General features: G+C 43.6%; 2 protein-coding genes, 1 long non-coding RNA gene and 1 other non-coding gene across 4 annotated transcripts in view; 2 read left to right on the top strand and 2 right to left on the bottom strand.

Moving 5' to 3' along the window:
- The window catches only part of TUNAR (transmembrane neural differentiation associated intracellular calcium regulator), a 158,739-nt gene extending 153,882 nt beyond the window's left edge, over positions 1-4,857 (bottom strand). The window contains exon 1 of the mRNA XM_077783971.2: positions 4,408-4,857. The gene's annotated coding sequence lies outside the window, so the exon portion shown is untranslated. The remainder of the gene's footprint in view (positions 1-4,407) is intronic.
- A 4,979-nt stretch (positions 4,858-9,836) lies between these two features.
- Positions 9,837-17,355, bottom strand: GLRX5 (glutaredoxin 5). The gene is made up of 2 exons (XM_021549635.3): positions 17,037-17,355; positions 9,837-11,216 (listed from the first exon to the last, which is right to left on the bottom strand). The coding sequence occupies exons 1-2, from the start codon at positions 17,338-17,340 to the stop codon at positions 11,038-11,040; spliced, it is 483 nt and encodes a 160-aa protein (XP_021405310.1). The 5' UTR covers positions 17,341-17,355; the 3' UTR covers positions 9,837-11,037.
- A 326-nt stretch (positions 17,356-17,681) lies between these two features.
- LOC110481176 (uncharacterized) lies at positions 17,682-22,986 on the top strand. The gene is made up of 2 exons (XR_002467221.4): positions 17,682-19,893; positions 20,310-22,986. It is a non-coding gene; the product is annotated as an uncharacterized LOC110481176 (long non-coding RNA).
- LOC116183770 (small Cajal body-specific RNA 13) lies at positions 19,737-20,009 on the top strand. The gene has a single exon (XR_004148463.1).
- Positions 22,987-23,188: the final 202 nt, after the last annotated feature.

The following is a 23,188-nucleotide window of genomic DNA, read 5'->3' as shown; positions in this document are numbered from 1 at the left end:
AGCTGTACAAATCTCAAGAATGAGGCACAGCATCTTGTGCCTTCTAATTAGTTCTGCTGGCATAATTGACTCTGGCTAGGCACCAGAGCTGGTATAGCTGTGAGCTGACAAGGCTGTGAGGAGGCAGGAGCAGGTATAGAAGAAGATGAGCAACAGCAACATCACACACCTGTGAGAGAGAGGAAAGGAAGGGGAGACCCCAGGACTGAGGGAAGAATACATAGAAAAGACCAGAAGAAATAGAGAAGGAGTGACAGGCAGAAACAAATGAGAAAGAAGGATGTAGTAGTTCTGTTGTCTGCCTAAAAGAGCAAAGAATCTCTGGTTGAAGTTGATGATGTATATTTGTATTAACAAAGGTCCTGAACATGAAATACTTGTTAAAGATTTGGTGATTGGCTGTTAGGGTTTTTTTATGCTATTGCACAAAATCCTACCGAAATTTTTTTCACGGCCAGTTTGCCAACCTTTACTGACAGAACAGAAACAGAGAAATACCTTTGGAGCAAGATGTGGGGACAAAAAAAAAAAAAAAACCACAATAAGAAGTCCACAAATTTTCTCAATTTTCATAATATTAAGATAGGAAAAATTGTGGTTTTAAGGGTAAAGGTATGGATTCTTATGGATTCCCTCTAAGGGAAAACGTATATATTTTTCTCTCAGTGCATCCAGAGTATTCTCTATAAACATACAGGGTTGTTGTTAAACAACGTTGACATTGATATTGTATCCAATTAATTCACACATAGCATTGGGAGGGAGAATTAATACATTCCCTCTTATTCTTTCTTCTGAAATGAGATGCTTTGTCATATTAATTTTCTATTGTGCTATAACCAAATTCCTTCCTTAATTTTTTTAAATAGTTCTAGACCTGCTTCTAGTGAGTGACAGTAGCAAAAAGCATTTTGCAGGCTAGCCCCTGCCTTTACCTAACAATTTGGAGAGTCTTAAATTTTTTGTTCGTATTTTTCTTTCTCCATGAATGCCTTCACCACAAAGATGCTACCTTGGTGCTACCCACAGGAAGAGCTTCCCACTACAGCTGACACTGATGCTCCTCAGCTCCTAGTTTCTGGACTCCTGCAGTTCCCCACAGCAACAATTCCCTCCTCTGTAGGACTTAAAATTTAAAAGCAGTGTGTAACCTTTCTCACCAGTGAGAACCTTTTCAGACCTGTGAGCCTGACAGACACACAGAAACAACCTCTGCTCGGCTTTCCCAGAGGCTGCAAATGGGTCACTCATCCTCTCATTGGTTTCTCACCTCCCATGACAGCTGAAAGCAGGGCTTGGCATCACATGGGTGAGATAAAACTCTTATAGGGCAGGAACAAGTCACAGGCCTGATGCAGCATGGACATGTCAAGGGTGGTCAGGGTTCATTTGGACATGCAGCCCAGCATAGTTTCATCAGACAAGAGATTTGCAGCAAGCCCCCTCTTTGTTTCACAGTACCCTGCCTAGGCCAAAGGTCCTTTGAGGTTTACCTAAATTACAGTGGTTCCTTCTTATTTGCCCATTATGAGCATGCCCCTGTTGGAGTCAAAACAGATTAATGATGAGGGATGACTCTTTCCTGGAGAAATTTTGCTCTTTAGATACTATAATTTTTCTATTTTGTTTTCCTACTTTATATTCTGTCTTCAACCAGCTTATAAAACAGAAGTGTATATCTGGGTATAGAGAGTCTGTGCTTTCTCAAATTATCGCAATCCTGTTTTCGACTCTGGATACAACTGTTACCTTCCACTTCTCCAGCAAAATAGCTGTTTTTAATTAAGGAAGGCATATTTTTGCTGCAGATCAGCTATTTCATACTAAGCTCCTTCAAAACTTTCCAATATACCATCTGGAGACGATGATTTGCTGCTTTTTAAATTATCGATTTGTTCCAGCTCTTCCTTCTGACACATCTTGATTACCAGAAAGGAGCAAGTCCCAGTAGGTATCACCCTGATATTCTCTGTGCTGAAGAGCACTGCAAACAAACCATTTAGATTCTCAGCAATGTCCCTATCTTCTTTAATTTCTGCCTTTAATTTTCAGTGATCCAGTTTCTGAACTAGCAGTTAATTATTACAACTCTTCTGACTGACACACCTGAAGCACTCTTATTTTATAATTTTAGCATATTGCAGTGCACCATACTTTCTTTTTATTTTCCTTTCATCTAGTCTTTACACTAATTAATAAACCAATGTATCAGAAAACTAAGGTTAGATTTTCAGATTTGGAAGGGTTCCCTGACACTCAGTTGTACTGATTTCCTCTTTGTTTGCCCAGTATTACTGTTGTTGGCAACATACATGCCCTCCAGACTCTATTATTGTTCTTAAGTGGAATTCATGGCATCTTCCTCTACTCTTCCCTCAGGAGCTTTTGTGACAAATCCTCTCAACACAACCAAAACCCAGATGCTCTGAAATTTCAGACACTTTTTTGTACTTATTTCCCACTAAGCTACAGGACTGTATTACATTAATAGGTCTGCTAGCAGCTACAGATGCAATCTTGTCTTGAATTCCTTCCTGCATATTGATTAAGAACCAAAAATCAGGATATCAGGCTGTAGGCACCTAAATAAGGTGGCATTTTAATCTGAAATTTCATACTGACTTAAGGCTCTGGCCCAAGCTGGGAAAACTCACCTTTTTTAATACTTTCCAAAGGCAGTAATTGGACAGTACCTGGCAAACCTGGGGTATGTAATCCATACCAGTAGCAACATGGAGTTGGAAACTGCTTGTCAACAATAGTGGAGTGATTAGAATACTTCCAGACATGGAAAGGCTGCATGGCAGGGATGTCAGGCCATCATTGCCCATCTCAAATGAGGCACTTGGCCTCCTAGCAGGGAGCTAGAGGGGAAGAGGGCACACCCACTTGTAGGGAGAGGATTTCTGTCTCAAAAAGAACTGCAAAGCTTCTGGGTTGGAAGGAGGCCTGACACTATAGTTTGGTGGTTTGGGGTCTCAGAGCAGAGAGTCAGTGTGCTGATCCTAAGCACTTCATCTTATCCATGAGCTCAGTGCAAAATGGTCCCTAAAACAAAGTGTGTAACTTACTGCCTGGTGCCTGCTGAGACTCGTCTTCAATATGTAGGAAGAGCTTATCTTTCTGAGACAGAGATTTAGGGACGATGTTAAAGTCATGGCCTGAGCCCTGAGCCATCTCCTGCTCAGAGCACTCACTCCTCAGGCCCAAGGAACATCCAGCTCCTGCCTGAAAACGTGACAGTTGTTTGGCAGAGTGAGTTGAACTGTACAAGTCCATGCGAAAAGCAAAGAAATTTGAACAGGCTTGCTTTGGGCTGGTTATACTCCTTTCTGATTGATGTTCTTTAGTATTTTCTCCTGGTTTCCTTCTACTGACACACCTAAACATGGCTGGACAGCAGATTGCTTCCCTACCCAGCTCATGCCAAATCATTACTCATGCAGCAAAAGCCCCCACAAAATGTCAGCTGAGCTGTCATTCATTGTTAAGAAAAAAAAAAAATAAAAAAAGAAAACTTAGAATCCTACCACTCGCTATTGAATTGCTGTTAATGATTTAAAATGAGAGGACTAAAATGCAGCACAACAGACAATCCTCAAGTCCTTACAGTACTGGCCTCCCCAGTGGCTCTGCTCCAAAGGAGGTTAGGACATCCTTTCTCTGATGGCTCTTCCCTTGCCAGCCACCTCACCTCCACCACTGGCCATGTTCACTTCAGCCACAGAAAAATGGGTGCAACAAACTCAAAATGGCTCACTCACAGCTCAGTGGTGGCTGCAATTAGGGAGGCTTTGTAACCCACCCAGATACCTGCAGGAGGTTTGCTTTTGGCCTCTCTGCCTGCAGGTAGAAAGATCTTTTGGTTATACCCATTCCGATAAAAAAGATCTCAGGCTGAAGAATTGGAGAATTCGATTTATATCACATATAAAACCCTGGTTGCTGCCGGGTTACACATGCAGACAGAGACAGAAGCCTTCCTGCAACTGGGGAAAGGCCTTTGATGTTCCCTTCCATTAAATATTCCTCAAGTACCCAGTCTGGTGACTTCACGTTGCTACAGCTACTCCCAGGGCATCTGCTCATAACCTGTTCACCTGAACATAACCTCTTCCACTTCCTGCTAATCTTTTCTGGCCAGGTTTGAAGCCTCTGAACCAAATGAGATGAGAGGATGCTAATAAAACAGCACTTCGACAGAAAACATCATCATAACCCCCTGACCTCTCGGACCGAAAGAACCCCAGACCCCCCTTGGCCACCTCCAATCTTCCCACCCTGAACCGCCCGCGGACCTTCGCCCTGCAGGGCCCGCAGGTGCCCCGTGTGCCGGCACACGCCGGGGCTGCCGGGGGCTGCGCGCCCCGCGCCCCGCGCCCGCCGCGGAGCCGCCCCGGCGCTTACCTGGGCCAGGCACGTGTGAGCGGGACAGCCCCGAGGATGGCGCAGGAACCCGGCGGGGAACCCGGCGGGGAACCCGGCGGAGAACCCGGCAGAGAACCCGGCGGGGAAGGCGGCGGTCCCCGAGGAGCCCCGGAGCGGGGCGCTGCTCCCCACGGCAGCAGGAGGCTGCGGGCGCCCGGCTGGGGCACAGCGCTGCTCAGGCGGTGGCTCCGGGGCGGGCAGCGAGCTGTGGAGCTGCTCCCCGCCTCGGCGTTAGCAGCGCGCCAGCCGCGCGGTCCCGGCGAACAGCATCGCCTTCAAGCGCTGCCGTCATCTCCGCCGGGGCCGCGGGCCCGGCCGGCTGGGAGCGGCATCGCCGTACGCCCGCTGAACGCCGGCACCTGCTTCTCCCAAAAGAAAACGAGGACCCCAAAGAGTAAAATGCAACACAGATGGAAAACAGGGAGGACCGCATTGAAAGATGCTTCTGGGTCAGAGCTGTGCCGCTTCCCCGGTCCAACAGCACCATCTCCTGGGTGGCCTCGGCCGCTCGCCCGGCTGCCGGCAGCTCACCCCAGAGCATCTCCCCGGGAAGACCCTCCACAGCTTTCCTCTGCCATCAACGCGTTTAGTTTAACTGCTTTCCTTTCAGACGCTATCAATATTCTTGCAATTGTTTCCTTCCGCATCCTATTGCTCGTCTTTCATAAGTATCACATATGGATGAGTAAATAAATACGGAAGAATACTAGAATTTTTATAATTTTTTTAATTCAGCAGTACATCACATTCTTTGAATACCAGCCCTAAATATACTCTTTTCCTGAGCTGTGAAAGTTTAAATATATATCCAGCCTTCATGGAGCACATCCTCTTTGAAGTAATCAAAAAGTGCTTCTCAGAGAATCTTTTCTTCAGGAAAAAAAGTTACTTGAAGAGCTGTTTAAAATTTAGACAAGTGAAATTATGGAAAAGAGTAGAAGTGGTAGATTTCATACTATTACTATTCACTGGGGAAATCCTGACTGACAAGCAATATTTCAAAAATACTCTTTGTAGTGTATATTTGAAAGCTTTAAAATGCTTGTTTAGATACACCCTGTAAAAGCATGTGATTTTCACTCGTAGATAATAGGTTTAAGACTAAAAGCTCCAAAATTTTATTCTCTCTGTAGTATTATCATACAAGTAAAAAGTAACTTTTGTATTTCAGTTTTCATTAGTCTACAAAGTGAAGATTTGTTTCACTCTTTTGAGGCTAAATTGTATGAAAAATCCTTCATGCTTTGAAGGCAGTGCTTATATAAGCCAAAAAAAATTTAAGTCAATGATTTTTTTTTTTTAATTCAATACTCCAAAGGCCCTTTTAACTTAATTTCTCTTAAATGCCTAGCAATATTTTTCAGAAGCTCACCTTTAAAAGATTCTAAGTAGTTCCCTCATGCAAGTTTTAAGTTAGGAGGGACAGTATGTAACTATAAATGCAGGCATACATGCCTGCACCTGTACAGAACTGTCTTGTGGCTTTTTATATAAAGGTGCTGCAACAATGAAAAGAAAAAAGATCATTTTCCCTGTTGTTTGCTAAATTAACATCTTTTAGTGGCAAAGTTCTTTCAAAATTCATATTGAACTTGGCCTTTGGATTCTTCTTAGTAATTATAAACCATCACCACCTGCACCTTAAAGGGTTTTGTTTCTTCTTGAAAGGGGAGTATAAGCCAGCAGCCTGCTCTTCTGCCAGCATTTCTATGGCCCAATTAAGATGTGATCCTCCAAACTGCGAAGATACAAATGCTTATTGATTATATACAGCACTGTGCATTCATCCCAGTTACACTCTATGACTACCATGGATTTTATGGAGTACCATGATCTTTCGAACTAAAACCCTTTTCTCCTGACATACTCCCTTACTTCCAGAAAAACAAGGCATGACAAGAAGCTGGATGATTGGAAAAAAATAGTTGAAGATAAAACCTGAATCGACTTAGCCATTTAGCCATTTTCTGTATAACTAAAACCTGCTTATCCTGGGAGATTTCAGGAAAGGCCTCAAGTAGTTAAATCAGTGAGGCCATGATCAGGTCACATCAGAGACAGCACTGCTTTGACAGAGCTATTAAATGAAAAAAGCAGCATCCCAGGGAAAAAGCCAAAACCAAATAATGAACCACAGCCCTTTACAGAGCAGTGTGTTCATCCCAACTCTTTCAGCCACAAAAGCAAGCTTGACCTACCACCCAGCACCATCAACAATCCAAACCCTTTCCACACTCTTTACCTTTCCTTATTGTCTTTCCACCTTTGCTCACAGATTTCTTAACTTACAGATGACATGTATCTTGTAACTAATGAGTGTTTTTTTCTTCTATAGTCCTGTAATATGGATATTGAACAAACCTGTGTAAGAAGATCTGGTTTCTGCAGAAGGGACATGCAAATCAGATTAGACAGGGATTTATTGATCAGGCTGCCAGCTCTGCTTTTTAATATTGCCCATCTTAGATGCAGGCACTGCCAGGGTCTTACTGGGATTCTTGGTGACAGCTCAGGAGAGATTTTATTTGGTACAATTCTTCGATTTCATGTTCTGAAGCTTAGTTGTTTTCCGTGCACTTTGTTAGTATTTACAGACTCCCAGAAAACTCCTGCCAAAGATTTCTAGCCTACTTTTTAAAGAGAACCAGAGAACTCAGTGAGAACATGAAAATAAGCCTATGTTTGTTAGACCTAAAATAAAGGCACTTGAGTATTTCAGGGCATTTAGATGGTATAAAGTTTTGGGTTTTTTTTCAGAGCAGACAAAGAATGAAGAATATTGACCATGTCTAAACATTTGGTAATCAAATTAAGGCAAGCCATTAGGGCTGAGAAACACAGCTGCTGTGTAACCTGTTAATATGCCCTGAGCTGTTGATAGGAAAACAACTTTTGTTGTAATTGATTTTAATGCTCCTGATACAAAATTAGCAGCACAATAGCAAGTGTTTACAACCTGCTTCCTTCTGCTCCTCACCAGGACCAGTTCAAGAAGAGCAAAGAAACCTTATATCCCACTTTGATGAAGGTTTAAGACAGTAGGTCAGTTTTGGAATATGAACAATCTCATTTCCCTAAATCAAAGCACCTTGTTTTATATCAAAGAGGTATGAAATGCTAGCAAATAGAAAATATTATCTTAATGTATGATCTGGTGGATAGGTTGGTCCACTCAGTTCAGCCTTTTAGCCCAGCAGCAACACCAAGGACAGAATAAAATCTAAGTAATTACAGTCATGGTTTCCAGCTTGGCAAACACTCATACTACAACCCTATAATAGAATAACAAGCCCACATAAGTTTACATGCAATCACAAGTCCCTCACTGTAAGCTCTCAGCAGGGCAATTCAACCAAGATGGATCCAGCAGCATCTCACCAGAGGAGGAGGCAGCTGGAATTCCTGCCTGGCACAACACACAAGAACACAAAGAGCAAGAATAGGACTGGCAGCTCCTCACACCCAACATTGATCCATAGAAGCCCTGCAGCTGGCAATGCTCCTGCACAGCCCGGCCACCTGCCCTATCCTTACCACAGCAGACCCAGCTCGAGACCAGGCAGTTTTGCATTTCTCTTCACCAAAGATTGCAAGGTCAGGTCCCCATTTTTGCTCTTGGCTGTCCTCAGCAACTTCATTCGGCCTGCCCAAGGCACGCTCTTGACCACTGTTACCTCTTTGGTCTTCACTGAATGGCAGAAGAGCCCAGGAAGAACAAGCAGCTGTAGCAGCTCCCCCACCCCCTCCCTCACCTCCTGTGACAAGCTGCTCCTCCTGGGGAGAAAACAAGTCACCTTTCCTTCACAGAACCTGTCACATCCCCCTGACCAAGGATTCCTCATGGATCCTTCCAGCTGGCACCAGGCACCAGTATTAGCTCAGCACACTCACTGGTAGTCACCTTATTCTCCAGTATGGGGTGACTACCAGTGCCCATGCCTGAGAGCAAGAGAAAAGCAGGTGCAAATCTCTCCTCAAAGAGGCATGGGTTTTTTCCTCAAAAAAATCAGTTTATCTGCAGCATCCCTTTGGGATTGGAAGCAGATGTCCCCTTTTGCTTCTAGTGTGAGGGACAGAAGATGAGAAGAGTGCATAATACTGCCCATCTTCTGAAACTATTTCCTAGAACTAGTTTCTGGGGGGAAGTACTCTCAGTCAACAGCAAAATAAAGCTCTTTGTGAGCATCTGAAATTTACAATTTAAGAAGATGGTCTTTTTTTTTATTGCAGCTGGTTTAACATGATCATTTCCTTAAATGTAGAACAACTGTGCATGCACACATTGGCTGGAAATGTACAGCTTGCACAGGAATGCAGGCAGAAATCCCAATTTCATTCCCCACTGTGGCTTTGTCATGAAAGCACTATTGCTTTTACTTGCTCAATAACATGTTCCAGTCAGGTAGATTGATAGAAACACTACAATGTATGTTATGCAAAGGTTTAATCAAGTAATTAAAATCCAAAGAGGGGAAGAAAGTAGAAAAAGTAGAAAAACTTCCCTGGTTTTTAAAAGCAGGAACTCCTGCTGGGAGAAAAGTTTTGCTGCATAAAGTCTACCTGACAATGCTGAAGTTCCCTTTATGTTAAATGGCTGGCAAATATTACTGAAAAATATTCAGCTAGTGCAGAAAACTAGACAGCTATGAAACAGCAAATTCGGGGGATTCTTTTTTTAATAATTTATTTAGTAGTCAGACTAAGAGTTAACTATTGAAGCAGAAAATAATTAAATTTTCTTCATTACCTTTTTGTTTACTGGGTACATTCATTTCAATAGGTCAATGCAAATAACCAAAGACTTCTGGCATTTACTTTCTAAACATTGTTTTACATTCAGAATGGCAAAAACTACTTGTGATTAGCCATAAGAAAGTTCATTTAATCTGCATTCAAATGCTCAGAACAAACCTTCATTGACCTTAAGGTCTGCGTGATGTGATGTGGCATATGAACAGAAAAAATCTTGCACTCACACCTCCTTGCCTTACAGGCACAAGTGACTGCCCCAAGTGGAACTCCTTCCTACACAGTGGTCATACAGTGACCTCCACAGACCTGCTGTGGTGACCAAGTGAACACTCACAGCACACACACTGTACCTAATCCTGCTGGCCCTGACTGCATTACCACTATACAGTAAGCTTACTGTTAGCAGTTTGGCAAATGTCAGCAGAATGTTCTAGTATAGTTTCCCCATTGCTTGCTCAAGTGGGCAGGAGAGATTTAGAATCAGAACTTGCATCAAATCTCTCCTCTACAGGTTCTAGTCCTGTTCTTGTCTTTCACTGATCATTTACAATTTCTTCTTTCTCCAGAACACATATCCCATGCAGTGGAAAACATCTTAGGCTTCAAACCAAAAGCAGTATCAGTTTCATTAGATATTTAAAATAAAGAGCAAGTACTGTAGACAACATAAAACACAGTTTATTTCCAACCATTTGCCTAATTCACATGCAGACTGGTTTATATTAATGACACTGCATTTAAAAATAGCTTGGTTAGCTTTTAACCTTAGTAGTATTGCTATACAGCTGAAGCTACACTGGTTAATATAATTTGTTTTTAGAGAAATGTAGTTAGGTAGGTACTGAATACTTCAGAGATTTTCCACAAAGAAATATTTATCCATTCTGTAACCTTTCTCCTGCACTCATCTTACCCACATGAACATTTAATCTGTAAATCCCATGTTAGAAGACTATATTCTCCTGAATACATCAGTCAGGAGAAAACGCTTGGAAACAAAACAAATATAAAAAGATAATAAGGAAATAATACAAGATTACAGAACTAACTGAAGTATTCTCCTGTACTATTTCAAGCTAGAATACTGATGCCTTAAATAATTCCCACATTTTAGCACTGACACAGAACTTCCATACACAAAATATATAAGCACGAGGAAAAGCTGTTTTGCAAGAGGTAGAAAAGGTTTTATAAAATATTTAGGCACAATTCTTAGCAGTTTTAAAAGCCAACAGAAAGTTACAAAGTAATAATCACCACTATACATGTATTTGTACAAGTTCTGTTTATTTTTACCCTTCAGAATAAAAGTATATTTCATGCACTCTCATATAATCTTTTTTCTCCTATACTGTTGGAAAATTGTTTTTCTCCTATATTGTATGTGATTACACAGGTTTTACAGGCTCTCAGGAAGTCTTACCACCAGAAGTTAAGCAGAAAAACAGATGCACTATTACTTAATGCTTTTTCAAGAGAAGCAAGGGAATGCAAATGCTGTTTGTATAGGTTCATGTATCAAAGAACACAGAATCACACATAAAATCCATAAAAATATTATTAGTTCTTTTGGTTTACTCTCACCTCAATGAAGAAGACAGCTTTTAGAAGTGAACTTTTTTAAAACACAAATTTTCACAAACATTTGCTTTACAGTGCAGTGGTTATACTCAAATTTTCACAATACCTATAAATCAAAAAACCAAGATCACTACATTTAACATGAGCTAAGAGACATTCACTTAGTGTCAGTTCAAACAGATGCTTTCCTTGACCTAAAGTATGTAAGGCTTTATGGGCAACAAGTTCTTATCAAAGAATTGCTTTATTCCTGTCTCAGCATTTTTTTTGCTCATTTTACTTCTTCTCTTGGTCTTTTTCTGCATCCAGAAGTGCTGAACGGATTCCTAGTTTCTTCAGCTCTTCTACCAGATCTCCATTCTGATGCATCTGGAGGAGTATATCACAGCCACCAACAAATTCACCATTGAGGTACACTTGTGGGATGGTAGGCCAGTTGGAGTAGTTTTTTATTCCTGAATGAGAAAAAACAAAATTATTAGATGTTTCCCCTCTCTCCTAATAGAATGGTATTTTAAAAGGACTGCATTGCTTCCACCTGACTCTATCTCTGATATTCCAATTTCTTTCCCATAAAGGCAAAAATATATGTATGTAACAGGAGCACTATTAAAACAAACAAACAAACAAACAAAAAACTTATGTTAGAGTTAGGTTTGTTTCTCACCCCAACTCAAAGATGTGGGCTGAAAGATATGGAGTCAACTCCTATACTGACTTCAAGCAGGAAGTGGAAAAACACCACAACTCTTTTTACTCCCAACAAGAAAACATGACTCTTTCAATCCATTACAGAAATGAGAAGTATTGAGAAATACTGAGAACTGTTTACTTTTTGTTATATTTCCCAGAGGGACTTTAAAATATTTTATACTCTTACTGAACTCACACAGTTACACTTATTCCTGCAATTTCAACTGCAAGATACATTTGCCCCTGTAGAGGCCTTATGAATTTCAAATTGCTTTATCTTTCAATGCCAGACCTTATAGCACATGGGAGGGGCACAAAAGCTGAAGTCTCTTTAAAAGTTCTCATTTAACAAAACACAGCTCAAGTCATAATTATGAAGTACAGAATTAAAGTTTAAAATTATACTTCACAGAAGGCAAATGTAAGACCACCTAAAAATACAAACTGATTAGGTGATACACATTGAAACCAGCTTGCACTTTGTGTCTAATCTGCCACTTTTTAAATAACCCTTCACACAGAGCCATTATTTCTGTAGCAGAGAAACTAGCTACAACCTACTGCTTCCTATTTTTATAACACAACCACAAGCATTTTATTAGATTACAAGTTTTGAATTCAACATTTTAATGTAATTTTAACATGCAATGCCTGGACTTCCATATAGCAAACTTAAGCCTATAGAGACACCTTTTCAGAACATCAAAGCCCACTCATCTTGGAAGCCAAGCCCCCATCAACAAATAGTAGACCTGAGTACCTGATAGCACAAAGTAAGTTTTCCCCTTAGAAAACATCTTAGTTTCTGGAGACTAAAAAGGCAAAACCCGAAATACTCAAGGTAAAAAAATTACCATGTAAGGAAATTTTATGCTTGTTTTATTGGAACTTAAACCACTTTCTTTTTTAATAAATATGTGTAAGTGGAAAAAATATACAGTGGGATTGTTACTTTACTGTATAAAATATGCAATATAGCTAATAATTCATCTTAGCAAAATACAACATACTTTAAAAATCCACTGAAATAATAGTAACCTAGAAAAAAAATTGTTGTGACTAAGTGTTCCTAACCACTACATACATCACCTAAGAGATTTTATTCTGACTTCAGATTTTGTGCATGGACAACCAATGTTTTGTAAGCCCAAAACAGAAAGTTTAGCATATAAATCAAGGCCAAAGGGAACCCATAACCATCTAACCTCCATCATTATCAATTGTAATTTCTATCTTAGTTCATCATTTTTCCTTAGTAATTTCTTATTTCTTCCTAAGCTTGCACTTAGCAACACTTTTCTTAAATGTTCTTTGCCCTTTGAGTATTCCAAACTGCCTAAACAGCCCTAAATATCTTTTAACCCACCAAAGTTTCAATGAAAAACTGTGTTAAATGATTAGGACATGTCTAAGGATGACCCTGGTCCAAGAGTCACTGCAGATATGAAATAGGGCTCATTTTCCTAAGATACTGCAATGCTAAACATGAACTGAGAACCAAGAGCTCTGTATAATAAACCTTCTCCTAACGAGCATTCCAAGATAATATTTACACCAATAATTCTTTCACAGAAATATTTTCCTCAAGGACCCAACTGCACACACAGAGAAGCACTGATAGTACTCTCAAGGACCTATCCAGTTTCATATAAAAATAAGAATACCATCAAGCTCATTTGCTCTGTGTGCTGCATTTCACGTGCTGGACAATCTGCTTTAAATGCCTCAGCACTGAGGCTCTCCCAGGTCACAAACCCAACGCTGCCTCCACTGGCACCCAAGCCTCAGCCCAGGGCAGCAGCTGCTGACACTGCTGCAGTGGTGTCCCAGCAAGTCAGCCCGGGCTGCGCCTGCTGCGCTCAGGGTGCACTTTTGTGATGATTCTTTGGACATCTCAAGGGATTTCCATCCTCCTCTCTGCAGACTGGCTCCTTGCTGTATTTCAGAGGCTGCAGCTTCTGCTCTGGACTGCTGTTTACTGTGGAAAAACACACTCCACAGGTCAAGGCTTCAGTCTGACAGCTCTGGAAGCACATTTAATGTAACAGTGAAACCAGGATCGGTGCAAACAGCCACCGAAAGGGGTACCCAGCACACTCCCACCTCTCTCCCCAGCTCCAGTTACCAATTCTCGGCCTCTCATGGCAGCACTAGCACTAATGAAGGATGGGCCACGTGAAAGAAGTGAATCAAGCAACACTCATTCCTACTATATTTGCTCCAAAAAAACAACACATTTTCATGGATGTCACAGAATCATTAAGACTGGAAAATACCCCTAAGATCATTAAATCCAACTGTTAACTCAGCACCATCATTTACCAGTAAACCATACCCCAAGTGTCATATCCACATGCCTTTAAAACACTTCCAGGGATGGAGATTCCAACAGTTCCCTGTACAGCCTATTCCAAAGCCTGAGTACCCACTACCACTGATAAAAGTTCTACTGAGAGAAGGCTAGGCAAGGGTGGGAGAAAGGGTCAAGAACACCTGCTGGCAGCAGATAATGTAGAGACAGGAATGAAAATAATCTGAGGGTGAACTACCCCAACAGTTTAAACCACCAATTTTCCAGTATGTATTCCCAAATGTCTCTGCCTCAGTGACTGGAACCAGTCTAACACTGTCCATCAGCTGAGAGCTGACTTAGAGAAACCTGAATTGCCATGGAGCCCAAGAGAGTGCCAAGGTCTTTTAGACCAGCTTTGATAAGGAAGGATTTGTGTCAGGGAAGTGTATCTTCAGCTCAAGTTCAGATAGATCACATGAAGTACCAATAACTTTAGTTTCACAGATCTGAGTTTTAAGGTAAAGAGGCAAGCAGGGGAGATGTTTTAGCTTTACAGCTTGCCATATTTTAGCACAACGTCCATTTCACCAATTGAACTATAACTAGCTAAAAATAAAGTGTTTCAATAGATACAGGCAAGAAACCAACAAGCAATTCAGACATGCCTGAATTACCCTTTCTCCAACAGCCTGCCCCTACTACACACATACATTGAAACATGGAAGTTAGGTTCAGGTGAACACAAAGCTGGTGGCCAGCTCTCATACAGCGATCTCCTTGCAGATCACTCTTTTGCTGGTGTACTTGATATCTCCACAGGTAAAGGTTCCACACTCCCTCACTAGCCCCCATGCAGTGCAGATCAGATTCACAGGGAGAGCCTAGGAAAGGCTCACATGCTGCATAACTAAATGTTTGGCACTCGAGGCCAGATCCTGGCCTTCAGGCAGTCACTGCTGAAATACAGTTGGCAACTTAAGACAACTACAACTTTGAGCAGCCCTGTCCTCTCCTCTGTCAGAGACTGCCACCCACAGAAGCAGGCACATCCTAGCTTTTTAGGGTGCAGTAGGTAACACAGTTGAAGCAGTACAAGAATTCTGCTGTGGCTGTGTCATTCTCCAACTCTTCAAAGCTCCATTCTTTGCGCGGGCTCTGGCACTCAGCTCACCATACAAACTGCTGCTTCAACTTGAAGGCCCAGTGATCCAGTGAAGAAAATGAGCTGGCCCTCTGCACAGTTGGACAGGTGCCAAAGCTAGTGCATGGAAAGGACCAGAACAACTTTAAGCACCTGAGAACCAGCAGGATATTGTGCAAGGATACACTCTGTCACTGCATTGTATGTAGCTTAGATACTGGAGGGCTTGATCAAGACTACTTGCAATTTAAAGCTCTTGTAGCTAGGAGGCCAATAACCTCTCATTACCTAGCAGAAGCCTGAGGAGGCTTTCATGTGGAGGAAAAATTTAATTTACATAGAAAGAAAATACTATCTATTCACATGGTCAAGTGCTCAAAGACTATAACTTATAAAGGAACTGCCCATTCAGAAGCTCACGAAAGCCCCCTCAACCAAAAGTGAAAGCTGATGGTTTGATTTTGGGGTTTTGTTTCCTCCATTTTAGTTTTGAGTGGTGAGAAGTGATAAAAGTTTGTTCTAGTAAATGGTACAATTAATAAATTCAGATATGTAAACAAAGTTTAGAAAATTACCATTATTTGCTCACTTGCAAATGCAGAGGAAGATTTACTTGAACATAATCAACCTTCATTAAAAAAAGATGTCCTTGCACAGAAATTCCAGTATCTAAGCTTTTATAATATACCAGCTATTATAGCTGTGAATTGAAAAGCAAACAAGCCCTGGAAAAATCAGCCTTTTAGCTAAGAGCTAATGAAAAACTGAGTTACTCAGATGACACCCAAAACAAAGGAGAACAAAGTCACCTGATACATGCCAGCATGTGGCTTTACAGCACATTTTAGTGTATTGCGGGCAAGAACTGTTAATGCCACACACATACAAGACTAATTATTAGGTACTTGCATGTGGTTTTTTGTTATAAAACTTTCTCAAATAACCACATAAAACCTCAACAATCAGCTATGCTCACTGAAGAGGGAAAGATGAAAAACATTACCAGAACAGATTATTAGCTTTCCACAACTGGCAAAAAAACCTTATCTAGAATAGCTACCACCACTTGTGCAGAAATGGTGAAACTATTACTAAGTATTTCTTGTGCAAATGATTAGCATAAAGTTTTACTCTATTAAGAGAATCCCAGCAGGCAATACCAGCTGGGAATCAAGTAGTACAAGTCCAAGCCATACATGAAATTTCACCATACTGTTCACAGGGAAGACAAAATCTGATAACGAACTGTTTCAGGAGTCTTTAAAGCAGCTCTCTATCTCTGAACCAGGCAAGGCAGTGTGCCACAAAGAGCCCGATCTCCAGTCATCACCCTGCACACACAACTGCGCTCTGCTGATAACTGAGACCTCTTGAACACGAGGAGGGTCACAAAAGACAAACCAGAGCATTTGGGCAGCAACCCCAATGGCACATCTCTGCCATACACTTCTAGTTCTAACACCCAAACAGAATCACAGAATTAATTAAGTTAGAAAAAACCTCTGAGATCATCGAGTCCAACCCATGACTGAATACCATCTTGTCAACTGGACCATGGCAGTATGTGCCAAATCCAGTCTTTCCTTAAACACCTCCAGGTTTGGTGACTCCAACACCTCCCGGGGCAGCCCATCGCAATGCCTAGTCACCCTTTCTTTGAAGAAATTCCTTAGTATCCAACTTAAAGCTCCTCTGGCATAACGTACAACTGTCCTGTCGCTTGCTGCCTGGGAGAAGAGGCCGATCCCCACCTGCCTACAGCCTCCGCTCATGCAGCTGTGGAGGGTAAGGCCGCCCGTACCGTGCACCACGGCACTGCTCCAGGTTAAACACCGCCGAACTGCTCAGCAGCTCCTCACAGGACACGGCTCCAGACCCTTCCCCGGCTCCGCTGCCCTTCTCCCCTCCTTACAAGACAGCAGAGCGCTAGCCAGCCCACCCACCAAAGCAAGAAGAGGAGGTCACGGGTGGCACAGGCGGGCAGGGCTCCCGCAGTGCCCGAGGGCAGGGGCGTCAGGACAAGCCCGACCTCCGGCAGCTCCGAGGGCCCTTCCCACGGGAAGCGGCCGCGGCCCTGCCCCACCAGGAGCCGGCTGGGGCTGCACAGGCCCCGGGGAGGCGGCACCCAGAGGTGACCCCGGCGCTGACCTTGGCGGAGGTCGGGGTCCTGCAGCACGTCGTGGGCGCGGTAATCCTCCACGCCGTGCAGCCGCAGGATCTGCACCACGGCGTTGCTGAAGCCGCAGAGCGGCTGCGCCGGGCTGCCCTTCATGAACACCACCACCGGGTGCTCCCGCACCAGCCGCTCCACCGCCTCCCGGGACCCCGAGCCGCCGCCGCCGCCCTCAGCCTCGCCGCCGTCCCCGGCCGCCTGGCTGAGCGGGCGCCCGGCCCGGCCCCGCAGAGCGGCGGCGGCCCCGATCCGCCACGCCGCCCGCACCGCCGCGCTCATCGCCCCGCCGCCGGCACCGCCGCACCGCGCCGCACCGCCCGCCCATTGGCGCACGGCGCGACGGGCCGCCGGACAGCTCCCTCCCCATAGGCGCAGGCACCCGCCAATCATCACCCGCAGCCAATAGCGATGGACACAGCGCGGCTTGTCCCGCCCAGCAACCCTGAGGCGGCTCCGCTTCCCGAGGGGAGGGAACAGAGCGGCTGCGGCTGCATTGGGAGGGCGGCCTGTCAATCCAACGGGACACATCAATCCCGCCCTCCCGCGGCCGCGGCTGGCCAGGCGGCCCCGGGGCGGGGCTCCGCTCGGGATGCTCGGGGGCCATTGGCGTGCGGCCCCTTCCGTTTCCGGGTAGCGGCGGCAGGCGCGGGGCGCTGCCGGTGCGCCCGCCCGGGCCGTGAGCCACCGCCGGCACGGGCCGGCCGCGCTTCCCCTCGGCGGGATGGACGGGCCGCGCTTCCCCTCCTGTGCACCCCCGTCGGCTCCGCGGGCAGCGCCGAGCAGCACGGCGGGGAGGCGTGGCTGGGCGGCCGCTGCTGTGCTCAGCCTCTCCCGTGCTCAGCCTGTCCCTTCGGGGCCCTCGAAGACCCCCAGGCCGTGGTGCCGGCGCCGCCGGCCCTCGGGCGGGGTCTAGGTTTTATCCCGCCGGCCGTGGTGGAGCTCGCTCGGGCCGGGGCTGGCTAAGGGTCGGGCAGATCCCGGAATCGGGGCTGATGGGGCGAAGGCGCGGTGCTGAGGCGCGCTCAGGTGCGCGAGTGGCAGCGGGGCGGCCGCGCACGGACGGGCGGCGCCGCTCCGTCGGCACCTTCTGCCCTCGCAGGCGGCGGAGGCTGTATGTGGGCAGCTGGCAAACTGTCTGTCTCCTTCCTGGCTTTGGCTGTGTACGGAGAGCGATTTGACTGCGTTCAGTTTCCCGAGTTTGGTTGATTTTTGGTGGGCTAAAGCAGCCGGTTTGTCCCTGAGAAAGTAAGCGGCGCTTTCCGTGCTCGGATTTGGTGCTGAGAGAGGAGACCCGAGTAGTTTTGCACAGCTTGACTTGTCACCCGAGCAGCTGGCAGGGGTGGCAGCGGGATGGAAAAATGGGAGCACGATTGGGCTGGCTGCCTGCGCAAAAGGATGGTTCAGTCAGTGCTGGAGCAAGGGCAGAACTGCCGCATATTAGCCAGAGAAGTGCTGGGCTTGGAACGTGTCCTGCAGACGGCCGCCTCTGCAGCCAGCTTTGCTCGCTGGCCTGGGCAGATGCCGAATTCTTTCCAAGAACTTGGCGTGGCGGTCTCCTAAAGCAGCAGGGCCTATCCTGTAAGTAGAAGAAAATCTTGACGAGTTCTCCTCAGTACTAAGACACAGTTTCTCATGAATAATAAGTCACAGTATATTTTGAATGGTAATTTATATTGCAGCTGTAGCATCTGGACTTTTGGTGTATTAATGACCATTTCTCTTATTTATGTTTTTAAGGAAAAGAACTTTTACCGTCCAGTTCTGTTCTTGTGAGAGCTTTGCAGGCCAGTTTGTTTTCAGCATTCAGAACAGTGCTTGCCTAATTCTTATTTTTTGTGCAATCCAGCTGGTGCTTGAGTGACAACTTTGTTTTAATTTTTTTTAAGCCACCTTCAGGATCGTTTCTGTAGCCTTTTATTTAAACGTATTAAGAACAGATTCCAAAGGGAATTGTTGCAAACTTGCCCTTTGTCATCCCATGTAAATAGGCTATGAATAGGTAGTGTTGCTGCAGTGTTTAAAAGTAGATATATTTATGAGGAAACTCTTTTAATCTGAATTCATATGTTGTGTTGCTGGTGAACACCATGTATTTTGTGAGTTAGTATGTTTTGCTTTCAACAAAACATCACAATCCAGGCTCAGTCATGGTGATCAAGACACAGAGGAGTATTTGCTTTCTGTGGTTTATATGTTGTGATTAACATGGTGAAGGTTGTGAAGCATGAAAAAAAAATGTCCTGTTTGTGCTAGATGGGACTGCAGTAACTTATGCAGAGCAAATGTATGTTTTCCTATTTGTTGGACTGTTTCAATATACAAAGACATAACAAGTGTTAAATGTAATATCCCAAGGGGTCTCTTTTGTAGTTTTAATCCAGTATAAAGACTCCTGCCACTTAGAGCCTGCGGAGTCAAAGTGTAATCAAATAAAAATTGATTGACGAAAAAGATATCTTTGTATTCTTAAAGACAATTAGGTGTTTTCTTTCAATGAAATACTGGGCTAAGAACAGAATACAGTGGTATTTGCCTTCCTGAATTTTGTCCGAGCTATTTCTACAAAGGGATGGTTTACCAAAAATAAGTAACATAAAGACATCAGACCCAAGTGTAATAAACCCTTGTGAGTGCATATTCTTTCAGAAATCCCCTAACCACAGCTGTAGTGTAATCCTCTGTAGTCTAAGAGGTGCCCTTGGTTGCTGGTACCCTGGGCATACCAGGCTTGCAGAGAGAGCAGCAGCGCGAGGAAGCCGAGGCGTGGCTGTCGGAGCGCAGCAGCAGCATGCGCAATATTCCTCCCACAGTTGCCACTCTGTTGCCACGGAGGTAATGACTTTTCCCGTGTCATTATTGATCTATCAACAGTAAGAGCAATTTTGCAGTCTGATATTGTTTAGCAAATAGAGTAATATCTGCTGAACACTGAAAAAACTGCTATAAAATGCTGGAAAGCTTCTCAGAAATGTTGTGTACTTGGTTAAATAGAAGTACTGAATTTGTAGTTACTGTGGTTTTATGAGATTCGCCTATGAGATGTTAAGCTTAACTGAATGCTTTTTAATAAAATATTTAGTATGGTCAAAATACTTTTGAATTATGCAATATGCAGCACTCAGGGGATAAACACTTCTACGTACTGATAAGACTTAAATAAATTTGTTCATATACACTCTAGAAACAGATAATTATGTCGCCAGGTCCTGTCTTCTATTAGTCTAAGTGAAACTTCTTGTGTTTTCCAGATAATGATTTAAATCATCTGTTCAGAAGAAGCATTAATGGGATTTGCATAAGACTCCTGACATTTTGCTGATGTTCCTGTTAAGAAGACCTATCACCTCATTTTGAAAACACTAATAAAAGCACCAGTATTCAAACTGCAGGGTTTAAATGCTCACTGCAGGGTTTAAATGTTCACAGTGGGTTAACATCAGGCATTCTGCTGCAGAACAGAATTGTGATTTATAAGTTTGTGGTTTGTTCTCACATGGTGTACAAGGAGATGGACATACAAGAATGATACTGTCAGCAAAAAGGTTTTTATTTCTTTTGAAAAAGGGGAGGGCTAAGTTAGAAAGAAAAGTCTAATTTCAGCTTATCAGAACAGGACACATCTTCATGTTCAAGTCCGATACCTCTGTGTCATTCTGAGTTGTGATAGTGACTGAAAATGAAGTTCCTTGTTGTGCCATAACAATTGAGCTCTATTTAGGTGAGGTTTTTTTGTTCTTTGAAGTTTTTAAGTGGGATAGCTTGAGCTCCAGCATGTCAGGTAAATAATCTCAGTGTACCATCATGGTAACGTATAGCAGCACCAACACATCCTCAGTTTTGAGAGTATTATGAATGTTTAAAATGTGCTTGCAGTTCTGGGCTGCTTAAATCGTGAACACTGAAAACACATCTGTGAAATGTTCCTGGTTGTTTTGGAAATGTGCTAGTTTTAAAAAGTTGTGCAACAAACAGCAGAAACATAGAAATGCTGTGGGAGTTTTACAGGGAAACTGACATTTTGAAATCTGAACTGTACCTAGCTTCCTGTTTTGGGTGTAACCTGGAGATCTATAAGCAAGTCAGTTTCTGAACTGGATAGGTAATTAAATAATATCCATGGATTGATGGCATATTCCTAAGAGAGTGTTTGCATTGGCCTTAAAATACAATATTCCATTTCATAATTGAGAGAGCTGAAGAATATTTACAAAGTGACCTGTATCAGTTTAACTGATGGGGATAAATGTGACCTAAGGCAGTTTTTTATTTTAAACCATGTAAAGGTACTTTTGGCAGAGAGGCATCATGGTAATGATCCAAAGAGAAATGTCTGAGCCCTACATTTAACAAATGGAATGGAAGGTCATGTTCAGGCTTGAATGTGAACCTTTAATGAAGGACTCTTTAGACGTCATTAACTTCTTAATGACACTGATATCACTGTGTGCCTCTTTGCACTGAGCTTTGTGCATTGTGACGCTATCTTGAAGCAAGGACAAGTAGTATGGCCTCTGTATTAGAGGAGCAGATATATTCTTTGGGGTAAGCAAGCTGCTTGCAACTGTTCTGGCACATGAAAATCAGTTAGATCCTTGTTTCAGATTTGCAGATGGTAGTGGTTCTTGAGTCTTTCAGTATTACAGAGTAAGCATAATTTTATATGTATCTCTTTCCATGCAGAACTAAGAAATACTGCCTCTAATGACAACACCTCTGGCCTCTTTTCATCCAGGAGTTAGGAGTGCTAAAATCTTCAATGGGCCTTAGAAAAAGATTGGGCAAGCTCAAGAAAAGAATTGATCTGCCAAATATAAAGACACCATTATGGTATTGAGTCCTGGGCCATAGAAGGCTAGGTGTCACAGCATATGCCACAGTGGGGACAGCCACAATACACAGGGTATTGCCATACAATTTCATAAAGCTTCAACCCACACAGAGTAACACCATATCACTTTAGAAGGCTTCAAGCATCTGCCCGTGCAGAGTAACATCACTTCGGAAGGCTGCAAGCGTCTGCTCATCTTGTTTAGATCCTTTTGTACCCCTCACGTTCATGCATTGCACCTGAGTGCCCTGTGTCCTCGGTATGGTCAGTGCACCTGGGCACTGCATGGCTCATTGCTGTCAGTGCTGCTCACCTGCTTCTCACAGCTGTACACTGGGGATGAGGCTTGGCTGCAGCCCCACTCCCAGTTACCACAAACTACTTGCAGCTAGGGAGTGGGATTGGAACTACGTACATGTCTTGTTCTTTGCTTCCTGTGCTCACTTTTGTCCAATGTCACGGAAATGGTGTGTCTCTGGTATGGTAATTTGTACAACTGTAATGTACTTAAAGTGCTGGAAGTGTCTTGGTCTTGGCTGTGAAAACCCCAGGGCACTCATTGCCTGTAAGAAAGATTCTCGTGCCCCAGTTAATGCCAGAACGCTGTCACAGCAGTGGTGCTTTCACTGGCTCAATTTTAAAAACGTACAGGTGCAGTGAGGCACAAGAGCATCCGCGATTACCGTGCGTGTCGTGACCACGAGGGGGCCCTGGCAGCTTCGGTCTGGCTGAGCCCGGACTTACACTGGTACAGGGGCAGGGCTGATAGCTTGGTGCCTCAGTGTTCAGCACTTCTGAATTACCTCTTCTATATTTTCATTTTATTACAGTATTTTGCTGTGTAATTTTGAGAAATTCATCTTGTTATAAAAACTCAACATTAGCCATTTGTTCTCTGTGGCAGAAGACATTACCAAGCAGGTCATCACATGTGAGTTTTCATTTGTATGAACAATTTCCCCAAGTAAAAGTTCAAGAGTTTTGCACACATCACTGTATTTCTAAAGTAGAAGGAATTGGTATGAAAAATCTTAATCTTTTGTATATCTTAAGCTTGGTATTACAGTATTTCAATAAAGATTTTCTTTCTCTGCGCACGCTTTGTTCTTTCAGTTTTTTCTAGGAATGTGTGTTTGTGAAATCAACACCTGCTTTAATCTTGCTGTGCTTTAGACCCTGCCTGCTGACCACAGATACTGAGGTCATGTTTATGTTAAAATTGTCCATGAGTACAGTAGGACTGTATTATTACTTGGTTGGCAGTTTTTACGTGATGTGAAGAAAATCAGACCCAAACAT

Source organism: Lonchura striata, chromosome 5 (assembly GCF_050655825.1).
Source record: "Lonchura striata isolate lonStrDom1 chromosome 5, ASM5065582v1, whole genome shotgun sequence".
In the NCBI taxonomy this organism is placed as follows: domain Eukaryota; kingdom Metazoa; phylum Chordata; class Aves; order Passeriformes; family Estrildidae; genus Lonchura; species Lonchura striata.
This window is presented reverse-complemented; position numbering and strand designations above follow the sequence as displayed.

Coding starts and splice junctions, on each gene's coding strand:
- GLRX5 (XM_021549635.3), bottom strand. CDS start 17,340: ATGAGCGCGGCGGTGCGGGCGGCGTGGCGGATCGGGGCCGCCGCCGCT. Junction 11,217..17,036: donor GGACCCCGACCTCCGCCAAG/GTCAGCGCCGGG, acceptor TTTCTCATTCAG/GAATAAAAAACTACTCCAAC.